The sequence below is a fragment of the Capricornis sumatraensis genome, chromosome 2 (genome assembly GCF_032405125.1).
Source record: "Capricornis sumatraensis isolate serow.1 chromosome 2, serow.2, whole genome shotgun sequence".
Taxonomy (NCBI): Eukaryota; Metazoa; Chordata; class Mammalia; order Artiodactyla; family Bovidae; genus Capricornis; species Capricornis sumatraensis.
Window position 1 is genome coordinate 11,971,807 of NC_091070.1, and position 18,725 is coordinate 11,990,531.

General features: G+C 38.8%; 1 protein-coding gene across 8 annotated transcripts in view; it reads right to left on the bottom strand.

Annotated features, from left to right (window-relative positions):
• NRXN3 (neurexin 3) overlaps nt 1–18,725 on the bottom strand; it is a 1,763,013-nt gene that overhangs the window by 168,526 nt on the left and 1,575,762 nt on the right. For 4 of the 8 annotated variants that reach the window (XM_068964453.1, XM_068964456.1, XM_068964460.1 and 1 more), the window contains 2 exons: nt 8,847–8,936; nt 3,039–3,346 (listed from right to left, as the gene is read on the bottom strand). In XM_068964453.1, the coding sequence (XP_068820554.1) occupies nt 3,039–3,346; nt 8,847–8,936 (398 nt within the window). The remainder of the gene's footprint in view (nt 1–3,038; nt 3,347–8,846; nt 8,937–18,725) is intronic. The other 4 variants (XM_068964454.1, XM_068964458.1, XM_068964461.1 and 1 more) reach the window with 2 other exon arrangements.

Sequence of the window (18,725 nt, forward strand, 5' to 3'; positions counted from 1 at the left end):
TCTCCTGGAAGAGTGAAATTTTAGGGCAACTTTAGCAATATTATCAAAGCCAAGGAGCACAGAACAGAGTCACTTAGAAATGGCTCTAAGATTTCACACATAGGTGAAAACGTGAATGATATCTATGGACATAAAATCCAGGCTTCCTCACCTTATTTTTTTCCTGAAGGTTTCTTAAAGATCAAATTTTTAAAATCTAATTAATTTATTTTCAATTAGAGGATGACTGCTTTACAATATTGTGTTGGTTTCTGCTATACATCAACATGCATCAGCCGGAGGTGTACCTATGTCCCCTCCCTCTTGAACCTCCATCCCACCTCCCACCGCATCTCACCCCTCTAGATTGTCAGGGAGCACTGGATTTGAGGTCCCTGCATCATACAGCAAATCCCCCCTGACTATCTATTTTACATATGGTAATGTATATTTCAATGCTACTCAAGAGTTCAAATCTTTATGAATCCATTTCATCCAGGAAAACTAGCTGGCTCACACAGGGCACATTAGAACTTGTGAGAGTGACTTTCTTCACCCAGAGTCTTTAGTCTGGAAACCGTCTAAAACCCTGGATTGAATCTAAGGGTTGCTGGGTCCACATGCCTAACACAAGCTTGATATGATCTACAGAATGTACTTAAGGGGCAGACTTGGAGATAGGCAGGCTATTGAGTTTTATGCATGCAGGTGTTCACTACTGATAACCTCTTTTTTTAAAAATTCACTAAACATTTTATTTTGTATTGGAGTATAGCTGATTAACAATGTTGTGATGGTTTCCGGTGAACAGCAAAGAGACTCAGCCATACATATACATAGATCCATTCTCCCTCAAAGTCCTTCCCTTTCAGGCTTCCACATAACACTGAGCAGAATTCCATGTGCTATACAGTAGGTCCTTGTTGGTTATCTATTTTAAACACAGCAGCGTCTACCTGTCCACCCTAAATTTTTTCTGGAGTCCAAGGCAAAGTTCTTATGGCTGGTTGGCCAAACAAAAAGTGCAAAACCCTTGGCATAGTTATTTCCTTTAGCTAATCTTTACAAAGAATATGGGGCTTTTAAATCTCTCATTCCAATCTATTCCAATTCTGCTCATCTGTTGGCTTTTCTCCAATAGCACTTTATGGTTTTATACACTCTTAAAAACAACAAGCATCAACAGGTTTATAACTCATTTTTATAGCCTTGTCTTTAGAAGCAAAAGGAAAGCCATGCAGATGTGATCCAATTATTACTGGACTAAAGGAACAGAGACACATCAGAAAGGAGGCTGTCAGAGCTGACATCCGCCAGCTGTCCGCAGCTGCTCTTCTCTAAAATGACAATAGGTCCAATGATGTCTAGAGTCAGAACCGCTTACAAGACTTTTGTACCTTCTATCCTAGGCTTTCTTAGTTTGTACAAATACTTAATCTACTCCCATATATGTATTTGCCCCTGGAGGGAAAGCCCAAAACTGATCATTATTATGGCCTAGTCCCTGAATCCCCAGGTAACATTAAATCCTTCTGAGGTCAGTAAAAACATGGCCTTGAAAAAGACTACAGGACCATCCATTCCTACGAAGAAAAAGCCATTTGCTCCTCTGCTTCCCACAGAGTTAGTGGAATGTATTCTGACAGAAGCAGAACCAGACCTGTGCAGACAGAACTATCCTTTCACCAACAATAAACAGATCTGCTCTAGAGCTATGGAGAGTCATAATAGAAATATATATTGCCTTTTATCTTCTTTTCAGTGAGCAGAGTGAAGTGTCAGGAGTTATTGCTTTAATATCAGTGGAGAAGAAGCTATTTTTTTTGAGCACGTACATAGGTCTGAATGTAACAACACGTGCAACTCTAAGACTGTGAAGTAACCAGCTCCTCAGTAGCCTTTCTAAAACACATAAAATTGTACTGATAACATCATCTGTGAATCAGCTTCCGATTGTTCCTGTGGAATCATGGAAGGAGCTGTCTGGCAATGTCTACTCAAAGACAAGGGAAAAGGAAGACAATTTTACCACTACCTAACTCACATAAGATTAATTCAGAAGAATGAGAACACATCAGAGATTTAATTGATTATTGACTTCAGGTTTACAGTGGCCAGTGAAATCAATGGAAAGTGATGTCAAAGACTAAATTGAATCCCTGGATAATGTCTTAAACCAAGACACAGAAAGGACAAGTACTGATCTACTGAATCTCCTACAGACACTAACTAGTCTAAGGGTCAATTCCCCATGAGCAATTGGAATGTCTTATTTTTGCCAGAGCATTTAAGGCTAATAATTCAACTACCTTTCTACCCTCTAATATCTAGATTTATGAGAAGCCAAGTAATCAGCAAAGCATTAAGATTTAGCTTGGCTACAATTACTTTTAAGTGACAAAACAAAAACATTAACAAAAACTTCCTACATAGTCAAACTCAGACCTTCAAATTTGCTAATACAATTAGGATTTTGGTCAATACAATGTAAAAGAAACAAAGTAAACCAAAAATAACAAGTGACTAATCAACACTTATAAAATACAAGTACTGCATTTTATAAAGATTGAGGGAAACTTCAGCTTCATCTACCCTTGATTTAATGCTACCACATGGCCTCAGAAATGAACAATTCATGTCCCAATAGTAAGCCATCAGGAGGATGCAAATAGAGTTTAACTAGAATAGTCTTTCCTGTGATTAACAAATATTCCTTTCCTCCTTTTCTTTTTCTGCCGTTGGAAAGAATGGTAATAAAATGAGAGGAGAGTGTATGTCATAGTGAAAATGTTCTCCATCTCTCACCTTGAATAACAGCTTTCTCATTTCAGCGATGGATGCAATAAGAATAATAACCCATGCGTGCGCACCAGACATTTATAATTTCTTTAACAATTACTTTGTCTTTCTCTGCTCCTGGGTGTTACTACTATGAGCACCTGTAGGTGTCCTTCCTACCAACAGTAATTCAGACACTTTAGCTTCCAAGCAGCATGACCATGATAGCAGGGTCTCAAAGACAAAGATGCAGAATCAGGGAATGTTGGAGAGAGGCCTACCTGAATGCTGGCTGTGGAGCGATTCTTGCGGGTTGTGGTAGTGGCCATCGTAGTGGTGGTCTCCATGACAGTGGTAGACATTTCTGGTGGCATGGAGGTCGTCTGCGTTGCTCCCAAGATTGATGGGACCTCTCCCACCAGCCGGACACTTCCATTGATTTTAATATTGGGGTTGTTCTCAGCCGCCATGTTCAGTACTTTCAAACCATCATAATAGAGCCCAGAAAGCTGGCCTTGGAAGAGGCGTCCTTTGTCCTTTCCGCCAATAGCTATTTGCGCCTGGGTGTTGAAGATGGTTAACTGCCGGCCTAGTGGGTTGGGTGGAGGAAACATCATTATTTCCATACATTTTTCTCTGTTTGCCTTACCTGGTCTGAATGGACCAGACATCAAAACAGGCTTCCTTGAGCAACTGAAGGGGAGAAAATTGGATAGCAAAAATTCAGTATAGGCATTGGCAAGTAACAAAAATTCAATCTAGACATTGGCAAATAACATTTCCCTATGTTTATCTCTTCCACTGTCTAGCTGAATATCCTAGACAACCTGAATAATTGAATGTCTACTTCTTTATTGTGAAGCAGGAGAAATCTTGCTTCAATGATGAGTGGTACTGCAGTCTTCCAGGGTATACAGTTGTGGATGACAGAAAAAGAAAACAACTCAAATCAGGTGATTATAATAATAAATCATAAATACCTATTGCACTGACTTTTTTAACCTACAAAGTAACATAATGAAAATGATGAATATATAGGGCAAATAAAAACTCAGTGCGGTAACTCAGAACACTGAATTTTAAAACTAGGTCTGATAATTAAATTAACTGAAATTAAATTAGATTTTAATTAAGAGACCTGAAGCTATTATAAAAATAAACACCTCTAGGAAATACAAGATTTCCTAGAACTTTTCCTAATGTATAATATTCTATCTATACTTGCTATTTCATAAACTTCACGACAGATTATTTTCTGTCTTTACTCATTTGGGGAAGGGGAGAGACCATGGTCTCACAATTAAATCTCTCTCAAAGGTATGGAAAATAAGTAGGCATTGATCATGTCAGTGAGAAAGGGGGAAAGAAAAATGACATCATTCAAAATCAACAAATTTTAAAAGGAGGGATAGGTGTTAATGAAAAAGTCAACACACAAAACACCGTAAAATGATACACAGGCATGTTAACGGATTGAAGACACAGTGGCTCACCTTATTGCTAGTTCCTATCTGGGGGACCATTTATGCTCTGTGTACAGAAAACTATCAGAATGAAATCATGGCAGAACAGAGAACAGAATAAGTCGACTTATCTTATGCCCCAACTATCCTTATTTTAAAAAGCTTTTCTTAAGCTTGAGATCTTGCCCAGAAAAACCTAGCTTTTGAAAGACAAAGCCTTCTATTCTATTGTTTCTCCAGATGATTTGTCTGCTTTTCCATATGGAGAAAGATGGAAAAACTTTTTTTTTTTATGGAATTAAGTTTATCCTTTTTGAATTTTTCCTCCATTTTAGTTAGTGATCAAACAATGCTCCAGCCATTCTTAATATTGCTGCAGTTATTTTAGCTATTAATGACTGCAAACAACGTTCTATTATACTCATCTGTTTAATTGAAAGGAGTATGTTTTTTTAAAGACTGAGATCTGGTGTTTAAAGTCTATATGTGCTGTGTGTGTGCTAAGTCGCTTCAGTCACGTCCAATGCTTTGCAAGCCTATGGGCTGTAACCCACCAGGCTCCTCTGTCCATGGGATTCTCCAGGCAAGAATACTGGAGTGGGTTGTCATTTCTTTCTCCAGGGATCTTCCCAACCTAGGGACTGAACTTGTGTCTCTTATGTCCCCTGCATTGGCAGGGAGGTTTTTTACCACTAGTACCACCTTGGAAGCCCTTAAATCTATATAATGATTAGTATCCTTGAATTTCTAGTATATAATGTGGAATCCCTTCTCGATGTATAAAAATGGGTGAAATGCAAGAGGTAGAAAAGGGAAAACACCTCTACTCAGTGGGAACTCTCTGTATAAGAGCCCAATCCACTCATCAGGCAACTCTTAAGGGCATATTAGTCAAGAATGGTTGATAAATAATACCCCTTTGGGAGCTTTAAACACTACACTATGGAGAATTGGCCAGATAATTTTGTTATAGTGAAAATAATGTCTATAAAAATATGTGGGGCATGGAAATGGAATCTTTGGCTTTAAAAACAAAATTGCCCAGATCCTAAGGGACTAATCAAATAGATCTAATAGATTTCCATTTCCTTTCCCATCAATTCCTTCAGTGCCCCATGCACACACATCGTTGCCTATTCTTGACCTCTCACTTTTCATATGAGATGCAGCAAAAAGTTCAATGCACAGTAATGCTGGGTAATGGCCTGGAGCTCATACCTCATTACTATTTAGCTTTTTGACAACAGCTTTTTTCCTGGGAGCCCTAAGCTTACTACTGAAAGAAATGCCATGATGGAAGGGGAAAATAAATATGCTCTCAGCTTTGCACAGGCATTTGGAGTAGCTTAACATAATAAAAAATTGCCTAATAGGAGATCTGTAGGGCTAACGTTTAGTGTCTTGCACCAGATAGCCCCAATGCCATAATATCCCTTCCATTCACATAACTGTTGGCCAGCCATAATATTTATTCATTGCCTTTTTAATATGTAGCCCAGCACTGACGATCAGTTGATGGTTATAACTGACTACAGTAGATTTTGCATTTCTAATATTCCCAGAAGTACTCCACATCTATAATGGTCTTCATCTTATTTTCCTAGTGATGTTATTCTGCCTATGCTTACAAATGAAAGGAAGGTCAGAGAGAATTGAAATGCAAAGTTGAATGACACTGGCTAGAAATGATGGATCTCCTTTATTCCAGTTGCCACGGTTCACTCCAAAAAGTGGTCTCTGCTTGTTCGAGACAGACCCAAGTGTGGAGCAAGGCAAGACCTTTCCTGGGCTACACAATGAAACCACAGCTTCATTTCTGGCTTTTCCTGCTTTCACAGAGAGATCTGCCTAATCATTTCTTAAGAACAAGACACTGGTGGGGTAAACAGGGAAGGAGTGGATATGTTTCAGGTATCCATCATGCCATAGGAAGTATCCGGGTCTTTGTTGATTTGTCTGTTTCATGGATCTTGCTGGATCTGCTTTTGTTATGTTCTAAACCCCTTTCCCAGCCCTCTGTACCTTAGGTTAGGTGGTTAATAGTAATGTTGGCAGGCACTAAAGGAAGAGTGGGATACTCAAGTCTGCAATCTTTTCCTCTGATCAATTTCACTCTCTCAAGGAAGCAGGAGTGAGTGAGTGAGTGAGAAACAATCATCATGACCCTCTCCCTGTGAAGGACATAAGGGACCAGCCGCAGAACATTTTACCATCTGCCCATGATTTCTCAAAATCAGTGCCAGGTCTCCTTATTGTCACTCATATGATCAATCGTGTTTCTTTTTTTCCTTATTTTTAATAAGGGATGACCACTATTCTATCTATATTACAATCAGATAATGGATTCCAGTCTATCACCAATAATATAAAATCTGACTACAATACCAGTACAGGCTTTGTGGCAGGTTATTTTGTGCTTTATTTTGGGTGTCCATCCTCTTGGAAGTCATTAAATGCTCCCTCATTTGGACACCAAGTTCATGTACTGCTTAAATTAAATCTTTGCATGTTTCCAGTCAGTGTTGCACAAAGACTAATTAATTAAACCTCAGAACACCCTTGGGGAATAGGCAGTATTATTTCTCGTCTCCTCAGATGGGAAATCTGAGATATAAAGAGGTTAAGTGGATTGTCTAAGGTCAGAAAGTCAGTCAATATCAGACAGCGCCAGAAAACAGGCTAGGGAATGCTGTGACTCACATCTCCTCTCCAATGACAGAAGCAACTGTTTCTGCCCAAGTAACAGAGCAGTCCAAGTACTTACTAATGCCTCTGCCTAATCGTCTTTCCGGATTCACCCTTTCCTAACTCCATGTCCTTGCAAGGTCTTTTAGTGTGCATTTTCTATTTCTTTGAAGGGGAAGTTGGCTAGACAGGGGAAGAGATAAAGCAATAGAATGAATAGATGTTACTTACCTAAATGAAACAAAAAAGTGATTTTGGCTAAAATAATGTAGAAGAGAGAACCCCTCAGTTCGCATAGAATTCTTTTCAATATTATTTGCATATATAAACATACATACTCAGTTAAGAAACAAATTCCTCCCTTCCTCCCATCCAAACCACCCTTACCCAGTCCCACCCATTCAACCTCTATTGTGTGTTTGGAAGCGTCCTTCTGTATAAAAGCCAACTGATAACAATGCTATTGGAAAAAAACTAAAAGCCTACTAATAACTTTAAAATGATTAATACAAATGAAAATGCCTGGCATGCTACTGAACTTAGACTTCAAAAGGCAATGGAGTAAAAGAAAATATTATTAACATAAAACTGAAAGAAACAACAAAAAAATTTTCTCAGGCACATGAGACTCAGACATGCATCTAAATTTTCTTTTCCTTTTTAAGAAGTGAGGCAGTCATCATCTCTAATGTTAAAGGGACTTTATGAGCTGGTGATTACTAAACAAAATTATTTGCTTTTTAGAGTTATTCTTAATTTATTTTTAATTAGACCACGTACGTTAAAAACAGGGCAAACAGTTAAGACTCAGTGAGGATTTTCCGTGTTTAAATTTCTGAATGTTTTCACTCAACTTGAAACTGTAGTAGTCCTTTGTCTGTTTGTTTACGTTGCATATTAACATATCCCATTAGTTTTTATAAATAACTCAATCAAATCTCTACATATTTTAAAAACTCACTTAAGATCTCCTTGAGAAAACAAACAAAAAAAACCACCTCAAACTACAAAAGTCGCTACTGGCTCAGGAAAAAAAACAGGCACCAGCTTGTTCAAGTCAGGTCTTTCTTCATTGAAAGGCAATAGTTTACCTCCCAATGAAGAGGAGTCACACAGAAAATTCTAACATCACATGTAACCGCTGCCCTCTTTCATTAACCAAGTGGTTGTTTTCTTTGGCAAATGAGAAACTGCTGTTTTGCCTTCCATTTAACGTTTCATTTTCCAGCTACTTATACTGTTGCTGCATAAGTGTCAAAGACACAAGGGTACCACACAACTGAAGTGTAGAATAAGTTCATTTCTTTATTTTCTTTAGTTTCCATCAGTAACTAGGATGCCGTTAACCTCTTATGAAATGTCTTTGCCTGTGCAAGTTTAATTCTGAAGGCAAAATTCATCCTTCTCATTCTTTGCTTGTTTAAAAACAAATGTTACAGAACATGGCTCCCCTTACAACATTTGTTTAAGCAGTTAAATGACGAGTCAATCTATGATTTGTTGTTGCTGTTGATGCTAACCATGCTACAGATAGTAAAGCCAAAACAGCCTCAAGATGTAAGTTTAATAAGTTCTTTTGAAATTTCTTTAGAAAGCTCTGGTATAAGAGGTAATTTAAAACAAATTAACAAATAATGTCATGCAGTGGTTAAATTGCCATAATACATTTCTTTTTTTTAGAGGTTCCTGGAATTTCTTGTTGGTGGTTGTCATGCTGATAGAAAAGTAGATGTGAGTCCCTTTAACTGTATTTTAATGGCAATGTATTATAGCATGATTTATCAACATATGGCAGGTGGAAGCTGACACAAATTATAATGAAAATTAAAACAGTCATTTATGCAGCAGGCGATTATCATTTAAGGAACATTTATTTGCAGGCTTTAAAAATGAGGGTTTAGAGTCAAATGATTTTAAAATGAAAGTTTTAACGACAGTTACCTTTTTCCTGCAGCCACTCTTCTACGGGCCGGTTATATTTGAAGGGGATTTTCTGTTTTACCATTTGGAAGCGTTCATTATCAGTGTTGCCTTTAAAGTTTAAAAAACAGCTTAAAGAACAATCTGAAAAGTCAATAAGTCATTCAAAAACATCCTAGGTTTTTGGTGCGTTTTATGAAGTTTTTTAGAGATAGATAGCAATTTATCTTTAGTGGAGGTGGAGTCGAAGTCACTCTGCCCTTGGTTGACAGGTTTGAGGTCAGGTTATTCTTAGCTATGCCGTGCTCCATCAAGTTTTGGAAAAGTGGCTGGGGATGGGCATCCATGAGAGGCATGGCTGTTTACAGAAAGGTTTACCCTCTATCTCCTTCATCTCTCTCCAACTATACCTTGATTGGGTCAATCGAGGAACAAGGACCCCCTTGACTTGTGAGTATCAGGACCCTCGATGTCTCAGTCACACATGCTCCAAGCTCACTTTACTGTATCCCATCAGAATACAGTAAAGAACAGAGCCCTGGGCTTCCTTATTCTCCTCTTAAGGGTTTGCAACTACTCTACCTTGCCAAAGAGAACAATTCAAGCCTTGATGGCCGACGGAGACTTCTTATTCCGTAAAGTGGGGCCCTGGCATCCCATTGCCTATGTAAAACAGATAGAGTACCACATGGAAATCTTATCCCCTCTATCCCTTGGTCCAGATCTCGTCCATATTTTAAAATTGGAGGAACTCCCAAGTAAACATCTGTAAATAAAAGCAGCTATACATATAGTGGTATAGCATTTCCAGGCTTTTGAGCCTCTATATTTTATTAGTACCAATAGACACAGGTTTTATAAGTTTACCTAGTCTCGCTCTCTTTCCTTACTATGAGAGGTCCTTCCTGAATATGTCTCCATTCAAAAAGCCTGTTAGGGATACTTCTTCCAAGCATGAAATATCTAATTAATTTCAAGGCTCAAATATAATGCTTTTAACTGTGAGTATGCCCCCTTTCTTCCCTTTGTAAATGTTATTACCACCCCTGGATGGTTTGTCTAATTAGGACAGACTTGGAGAGTGGTGTTGTGAAGATATACCCCTAATGAATATGCTTCAAAACACAAAATAATGAAGCCACGCTTTGGGAACTCTACTGTCTTATCAACCAACCTCACAGAGATCAAACAGAAACTAGTGAACTTCTAAATTACTTCTGACTCTTAGCCTTCTAGTACTGGAACTTCAGGAAGCCCAATCCAGATCACCAGTGTTAAAAGTTAAATAAAAATCTCAAAACAGGAGGTTTGAAAGCAATTCATAAAGCAATTCCATCTCTGGGCCACCTGCATGTTGGAGTTTTTACTGGTGGAGAAGATTCTGCATGTGGTCAGACTAGTACCTGCCTTCTGTGAGAGGCAGAATGGTAAAGAGGTGGCAGTACTGGGTACATTTAAAAGATTTCCCATTCATTTCTCCTTTGAACAAATTAGTCTTAGGAGCTGACTCATTATTCTTACTCCCCAGGAGTAAAAACAAGCAAAAAGCTCATCAAAGAGGAGACTGTGGCTCTGTTTCCGGCTTACATTATGAGACTGTATCTGGCTGGCATCAAGCCTAAAATATTAACATATCAAAGGACAACATGTAATGAATAGAAAGAACAACTAACAATTTTCGATTGCAGTATATAATTTAAAGTTTTCCTCAAAGTGTTATTTCTCACAGAAGAAAAAAAAAAAAAGAGACAGCTAGGAGCAAAAATAGAAAGGTACCTTAACTTCTTGGCGTTTCAATAAGCCCATGGTGAAAAAAAAAGGTAATGTTATCTGTTAACGTAAATAAATACCTATGAGACCATTATGTGATCATCCTGGTAGATCTGGTCCCCAGAAGTCTACTAATCCAGAATAAAGTTGGGCTAATTTTCATATGTCCTAATAGAAAAGGAAGATGCGCTTTTCTGAAAAGAACGTGTATCTCTGTAACTCTTAACTCTACCCTACAGGAGACAGCTACACAAGGGATATCATCCATCTTCACAAGCTTTGCCCTCTCAGGTTTCAGTCACAGCAACATACTGAGAAATGCCAAATGGATTATGCCAGATTCACCTTGAATATATTATATTACTTTGAGTTTTCTGTAACTGTCATTGGTGCAATATTAAGTGTCGTAATGACCTTTTCCCACTCTCTGTAGAATGGATTAGTGGAGTCAATAATGAAGAGAAAGCTAAATATTCTTAGTACCACGCAAGGCAAAACACGAAGTACCGAATGTTCCAGACTGACAGCTCTATATGTGCCAACTTAATTAAGAAGCTGCATTGACTTACTTCTTCCACAAACATAGGAATCTTGGTCCTTCTAAGTATCCACCCTCCCATGCAATCTGCCAAGCACAAAGCTCCATGGAAAATTATTTCATATATGGTATGGGCTTGACGACTAAGAAACAACAGGGGAGAATCAATAAGTGATGTGTTGGGAGGACAGCATAGCCACGATTCAACCTTAGACGCTTCGGAAAGTGAAAGACAGAGAGTCATTCTTCTCCATCTCAGCTTTAAAGACATTTAGAAAAAAGTTTTAAGTTTTCCATGCCAGACAGATAGCATCTGGCAGTGGGGATAGCGATCTTGCATACTGTTAAAAGTTGTGAAAGATGGAAGGTCATTTGGAAAACCAAATTGGTTTAAATTGCCACATTAACATTGTTCTTAGTCTCTTTTCATGTTCTTGTTGGTTTTTATTTTAATTTAGCTCAAACATTAGTGAGAAATGTTTTAGAAACATGTGCATGAGAATGAGTTCATTTGCCCCGAGCCCCATTTGTTAGACTAACTGAAGAGCAAACAACCTTCTAAATATCAGAATTCATACACCAGGACTACTCTGAAAGCTGAGCAAACCTCATCAAATCCATTTACATTCATATCCAATCCTTAATGACATTTAGTTGTACATTTTATATAGCAACCAGTATGAACATTAAAACAAAGACTAAAATCGATACTTCAACAGACAGGGATGGTATCCTCAAGAAAGAATGGCCTTATGAATAGTAATGTCATAATGTCATTAAAAGGAGGCATATGTGCATTACTAATTAGACCCTAAAAATCTAATGACTACAGTTCTCAGCCACACTGAGAAATTTACAAATTGTACAATGAAATCTTCAAATAGACAGTTCTTCAATTACTTATATGGACATGACACTCACCTACATGAGACTGAATTTTAGAAAAAAAGTCCTGGTCATATTTCATTCTACTTAAAAAGTTAGAGGTATGTGTGTGTGTGTGTGTATCACCATCCATTTTTTACACAGTTAGTTGCCTACTGTCATTTGCTTTTGTACTAATGACTCTATTATCAAATATTTCAGTTCCTGGAGACACATACAACCATGCACTGTTGAATTATAATATTGTGAAGAGCAGAATGCTTTGGGGTAAAATTACTAAGGCCCAACTGGTTCATACACACAGCTACAACCTTTATGCAGAAACAGCTCACATTTGCAACATTTGGGTTAATCCATTGAGAAGGAAAGGAAGAGAGAATAGCGGAAGAAAAGGTAAAGAAAGCAAGTTGACCCTTGACTAGTTTCCCAATACATGAAGTCCCTCTTTAGGGAATCTGGAAACTTGCCGATGGCCCCAAAGAAGTAAAAATTCTTTCAGCTGAAGAACTTAAAGATAGAGAAAACTCTTGTATAGCACAAAAAATAACTTTTACACCGTTTTTTTACTCTGTTGGTCCAACCATAGATCCTATTCATTAGAAGTTATACTAATTTTCTTAAAATCATCATCAGTAAAGTGTAGGAGGTCATAAATTTGGGCTGGCTTTGAGTTTTAACCTCAGTAGCTGCTTGACCTTGAACAAGTCACTTAGCCTCAGGTTCTCCATTTCCCAGTTCGCCAGAGGACTCAGTATAGGATATTAAGAGGCAGAGCATATACAGACCCTGAGATATGAAAAAAAAAAAAATCCAATCTATTCAAACTACTTAGTATTATTAATATGATTGAATTTGTTCCTACTAATCAAAAGGAGGCACATTAATTCCATGGCCTCCCATCAAAAGATGACTGTCTTGTTACCTTTGGTCCCACAGAGTTCATCATTCAAAGATTAACTGACCATAGAAAATGAAATAGCCTACATATCCCCTATTTCCCCTGGTTGTGGCTCTTTATATTTCTGCATCTTCTAAAATACACTCAGCTAACCCCATTTCCAAAACAAAGTGGGTTTCTAAAACCACAGAAAGTAAAAGAGCAATTCAGGCATTGACAAATGTGATTTCTAGGTCCAGCCACAGGTAATGATGATATACTGCTGCTAAGTTGAGGAAGAGTGGCTGAAAGGTTCTGGCAATTTGCACTGGGCTGGCAGAAAATGCTTTCTTGCAGGTAGACGATTAATACCATCTGAAATGTTGTCAAGCACATGGACATGCTAATAGGAGTATCGTAGAAACATTCGTCTGTGCAAAATTAATGCCAGAGGTATTTTTTGCATTTTGTTTTGAGTCTTGGAATAAAGGAAGGGAAAGTTTTCTTTATTGCTTTGTTGACACTAAAAAATGAGACTGTGGGTCTAATGAACAGTCAGAGAATGAATACTATGTATTAGAGCTAGAGGCAAAAGAAAATCCATGTGGGTCGGGTAAAGTAGTATAGGGCATTTTCAGAGGTGCTTAGAATGTCTCTCCCCAAAGAACACTTTGTGAGTTTCAAACCAAAGTCAGACACTAAAGACAAGGAACTGGGGAAACTCCTTGAGCCTTGCTCTGATTTTGTTCCTAGTCTTGACCCAGATGAACTCTCTGTAAGAGTCAGAAAAAGGGGGGTTGTGCTTCCCAAAGGGCATCTAGAATATTCAGCTACTTGTAAGTGATGGATAGACCTCAACAAAGAATTAATATCTTGTATTTATAAAGTGCTTTGTGAGCAAGGATGCTTATAAGCATCATCTCATTAATCCTCACAAAACACCTTTGGGGCTGAAGAAAAAAGAAGTATTTGTATGTTGTGAACCTCAATCCTTTAGTATGCCAAGGCAAGGAAATTAATCTCTTGGAGCAGAAAACTGATCAGCTGGGGGAAGTAAATGAATACACTCAGAGCACAAGGGCATTATTAAGTAAGGGAGCTTTTCCAGATTCATTTAAGTGGCTCCAGGCACCAGGAAGAACCACCTTTCCAAAGTGATGAGACATTTACTCTTATAAAGCAATGTGGGTCACCCAGGCATGCCCTGACTTGGCTGATGAAGCTCACTGCCTCGTATCTTCTGGGTATGTTTGGAAATGGAAAATATATGTGGACTGACATATTATCAATTCTTTCCTATATCAAAGTCAATATCGATCCACTATTTCTAGGCTATAGGAGTTATTTAAGCAAAGATAGCCCAGACACAAATGGAAAGAGCATTAGCTACGGAATCTTCCAGACTTTGGATGCAATCCTATCTCAGACATTTACCACTTCGTGAACTTGCACAATTTTCTTAATCTAGATGTCTCAGTTTCTTCATCTAGTCCCCAAAAGATATGAAGATGATAATACCTATATTACAAGATTTTGTACAAATGAAATGTAACAATCCAGGCAAGAACGCTCGTGGGAAGTTGGAAGAGGCTGGGAAGGGGGTGAGTGAGTGATTTCTCTTCATTCTCAGGGGATGGGAGGAGGGGCTGTGCTAGAGATGTAACCCTGGTACTCCAGGTCCACTTACCTAAATGACCACACCTCTGGTCCTTGCTTGATGTTTATCAGGCTGGCTAAGATGAGTATGTGTGCAGACATGTTAACATTGAATTTCTCCCAGATCTCAATCAAAGTGCTATTTCTGTTGAAGTGCTATTATACTAAAAACCATTTATCCTGATGCAATAATTAGAACATGTATCACAATTCCTATCCTTTCCCTGTATTTTGAAGCCTTAATTTCTATTCTTCCTTCTCTTCCAGAAGCTCATTGACCTTGGACTTTTTATTTATCCTCATCTATTAAGGATACTATCAGTTCCAGAAAGAGGAACAAAACAAAACCCAGGTGAACATGATATCTTTATTTGCTTTTGAAGTTTAAGAGGCTATTTCCAAATCATATTTACTGGAATTTTCTTCATGAGCATAGGTCTATCTAGAACCTATTCTTTATTTGAGATCTACCTTCAAAAATGACATGCCATAAATTAACAAAACAAAACTGACTATCAAATCTGCTTTCCTTTCTCAAGGGGTGTCACTCTTTTTCCTTCTGTAATTATTTCAAAATATGCCCTGAAGCTAGGCTGGTCAATTTCAATCTGAATTTTGTCTATTCCTTTCTGGTAAACATGCTAAAAATATCTATGTCTTGGTGTGTCTTCAAGCCTTAGTTTCTTCATAAATAAAATGAGAATTATGATAATAACTGCAACATAGGATTGTTGCAAGAATTAAAAGGGAAATACGTGTCTGTAAAGCACTGAGCACAGCAGCAGAAAATAAGTGCTCAGTATATGACTTATCACCACTGTTGTTATTGTTACAACAGCACTTGATGGAGAAGGGTTACAGTTAAAAGAAGGCAAGCTTATGAGATTTACTTCACCATGCAATGGTTAGTGTCCAATCTTGGCCAATTTCCTTTTCGGCCTAAAACCTTAATGTTCGGTCTTCAAACTTTCAAGATTCCCCCAGGTGCCCTTCTTATCACATGTTTCCTCCACTGTTGTGAGAGCCCCAGTGTTATCCTGGGGCTCATCCTTCACTGTGATTGTTCACTCCTGCAGGTCACCCCTCTGTGTGGTCTCCCTGTTTCTTTTCAGTCTTATTGATTCCTTCATTTCTCGTTGGCGGCCTTCCTTTCCACATGTCCCCAGCTTTCATTTTCTTTCATTCTTCTTCTGCAGAGGGTATCAAACTCAATGTTTTTAAAACCAGAAAGCCAGAATATTTGAGTTTGAAAAATTCTGCTCATTCAAACATGCATGTATGGGGTCACTACACAGTTTTGAGGACAGGAAGGAGGTTTGGAACTTCAGTGGGCAATGAATAGGAACATTTTCATCCTCATGAATGGGAAAGTCACACCAATATCAACATTGCTGATGCCATGATAAACTTATGCTACAGTTATTATTTTTGCTTGGATCTGATGGAGTCTCTGTTGTTTTTAAATTATAGATATTCCAGACAAACTTTGAAGCTTATGCCTCCAAATGAATATATTATTCCCAAGGGGTCTAAAAATAACAATCAATGTCCCATGTATTGGGCTTCCCAAGGGATGCTAGTGCTCCTTACCAATGCAGGAGACATAAGAGAGGCAGGTTCGATCCTTGGGTTGGGAAGAGCCCCTGGAGGAGGGCATGGCAACCCACTCCAGTCTTCTTGCCTGGAGAATTCCATGGACAGAGGAGCCTGGTGGATCCATAGGATCAAAAAGAGTCAGACATAGCTAAAGTGACTTAGCAAGCATGCACTCACGTACATCCTATGTATTGGGTTGGCCAAAAAGTTCATTTGGGTTTTTCTGTAATGAGAAATCTGTATGCAGGTCAGGAAGCAACAGTTAGAACTGGACATGGAACAACAGACTGGTTCCAAATAGGAAAAGGAGGACGTCAAGGCTGTATATTGTCACCCTGCTTATTTAACTCATATGCAGAGTACATCATGAGAAACGCTGGACTGGAAGAAACACAAGCTGGAATCAAGATTGCCGGGAGAAATATCAATAACCTCAGATATGCAGATGACACCACCCTTATGGCAGAAAGTGAAGAGGAACTCAAAAGCCTCTTGATGAAAATGAAAGAGGAGAGCAAAAAAGTTGGCTTAAAGCTCAATATTCAGAAAACGAAGATCATGGCATCTGGTCCCATCACTTCATGGGAAATAGATGGGGAAACAGTAGAAACAGTGTCAGACTTTATTTTTTGGGGCTCCAAAATCACTGCAGATGGTGACTGCAGCCAGGAAATTAAAAGACGCTTACTCCTTGGAAGAAAAGTTATGACCAACTTAGATAGCATATTCAAAAGCAGAGACATTACTTTGCCGACTAAGGTCCATCTAGTCAAGGCTATGGTTTCTCCAGTAGTCATGTATGATGTGAGAGTTGGACTGTGAAGAAGGCTGAGTGCCGAAAAATTGATGCTTTTGAACTGTGGTGTTGGAGAAGACTCTTGAGAGTCCCTTGGACTGCAAGGAGATCCAACCAGTCCATTCTGAAGGAGATCAGCCCTGGGATTTCTTTGGAAGGAATGATGCTAAGGCTGAAACTCCAGCACTTTGGCCACCTCATGCGAAGAGTTGACTCATTGGAAAAGTCTCTGATGCTGGGAGGGATTGGGGGCAGGAGGAGAAGGGGACGACTGAGGATGAGATGGCTGGATGGCATCACTGACTCGATGGATGTGAGTCTGAGTGAACTCCGGGAGATGGTGATGGACAGGGAGGCCTGGCAGGCTGCGATTCATGGGGTTCCAAAGAGTTGGACGCGACTGAACTGAACTGAACTGAACTGTAATATCTTACGGGGAAAAAACCCAAATGAACTTTTTAGCCAACCCAATATTCACCCACCTTTGACCTGATGAATATGCTGTTTTTTGACAGTTGTCTGGCTACAGTCCATGGGGTCACAAAGAGTCAGACACAACTGAGAAACTAACAATTTAAACAACACAACACAGCACAGCCACATATTAGGGTTATTTCCAGCTTAAGCCCAAGACAGTTTCCAATTAAATTACTTCCCAAAAAGTTTGTCCCATCTTGAATTCATGTGGTATACTTTATGAACTTCAAAGCAGGCCTTTAATTACACTGAGTTTATTCTTTTTCGTTTCAGAACAACATTCTGACCTGATAAGAAAACGTTCAACTCTAGGTTTGCTGTTTCCTGTAGGAGATACCTTTCTCAGTTTTGTGTCATTTAGCAAGTTTGATAAGCATATCTTTTGTGCATTCATTCCAGACTCTGAAAAATGTACAGAATAGGAGGATTATGTGGTAACTTTAAGAGGTTTACAAGTTCTTTGAAACATCTCTCTGTAACAGGCGGAACTTGATCCTCCAACTTCAGATATGGGCTGGACTTAGTAACTCAACTGTAAAGAACAGGATATGGTGGCATTGACAATGTGTAACTCTTAGAGCTTAGATCAGAAAAGGCACTGTGACTTTCTCTCTATCCTTCTCTCATGTCCACTCTGGGGAAGCCACTCTTGCATCATAGAGACACTTAAGACACCCACATGTCAAGGAACTGAGGCCACCAGATTCTCCAGGCCTGGATAAGCCTTCAGATAGCTACAGTCCTAGTCGATATCTTATAAGCCATCAGACACTTCAGTACAGGACCACTCAACCAAGTTGCTACAAAATTCTGACCTATAGAAATTGTGAGATAATAAATGTTAGTTGTTGTGTGCCACTAAGTTTGGGGGTAATTTGCTATACAGAAATAGATACAGAGTAACTAGAGAACTTCATCTAAGTGTTTCAGTTCAACCAGAGGCAGAGCTCCTTAAGCGGCTCTCATAACTTGCCTTATACTATAATCCTTCCAAGGAAGTGAAGATACAATATATTTATAACATACTACTCGTGTGACAATTTGCTAATGCTATCCAAAGGGAATTTAGTCTATGTAGATACAAGACTTGTTTTAAAGAGCCCAGGCCATCACCAAAGTCTTTGTTCAGTTCAGTTCAGTCACTCAGTCGTGTCTGACTCTTTGCAACCCCATGAATCGCAGCACACCAGGCCTCCCTGTCCATCACCATCTCCTGGAGTTCACTCAGACTCACGCCCATCGAATCCGTGATGCCATCCAGCCATCTCATCCTCTGTCGTCCCCTTCTCCTCATGCCCCCAGTCC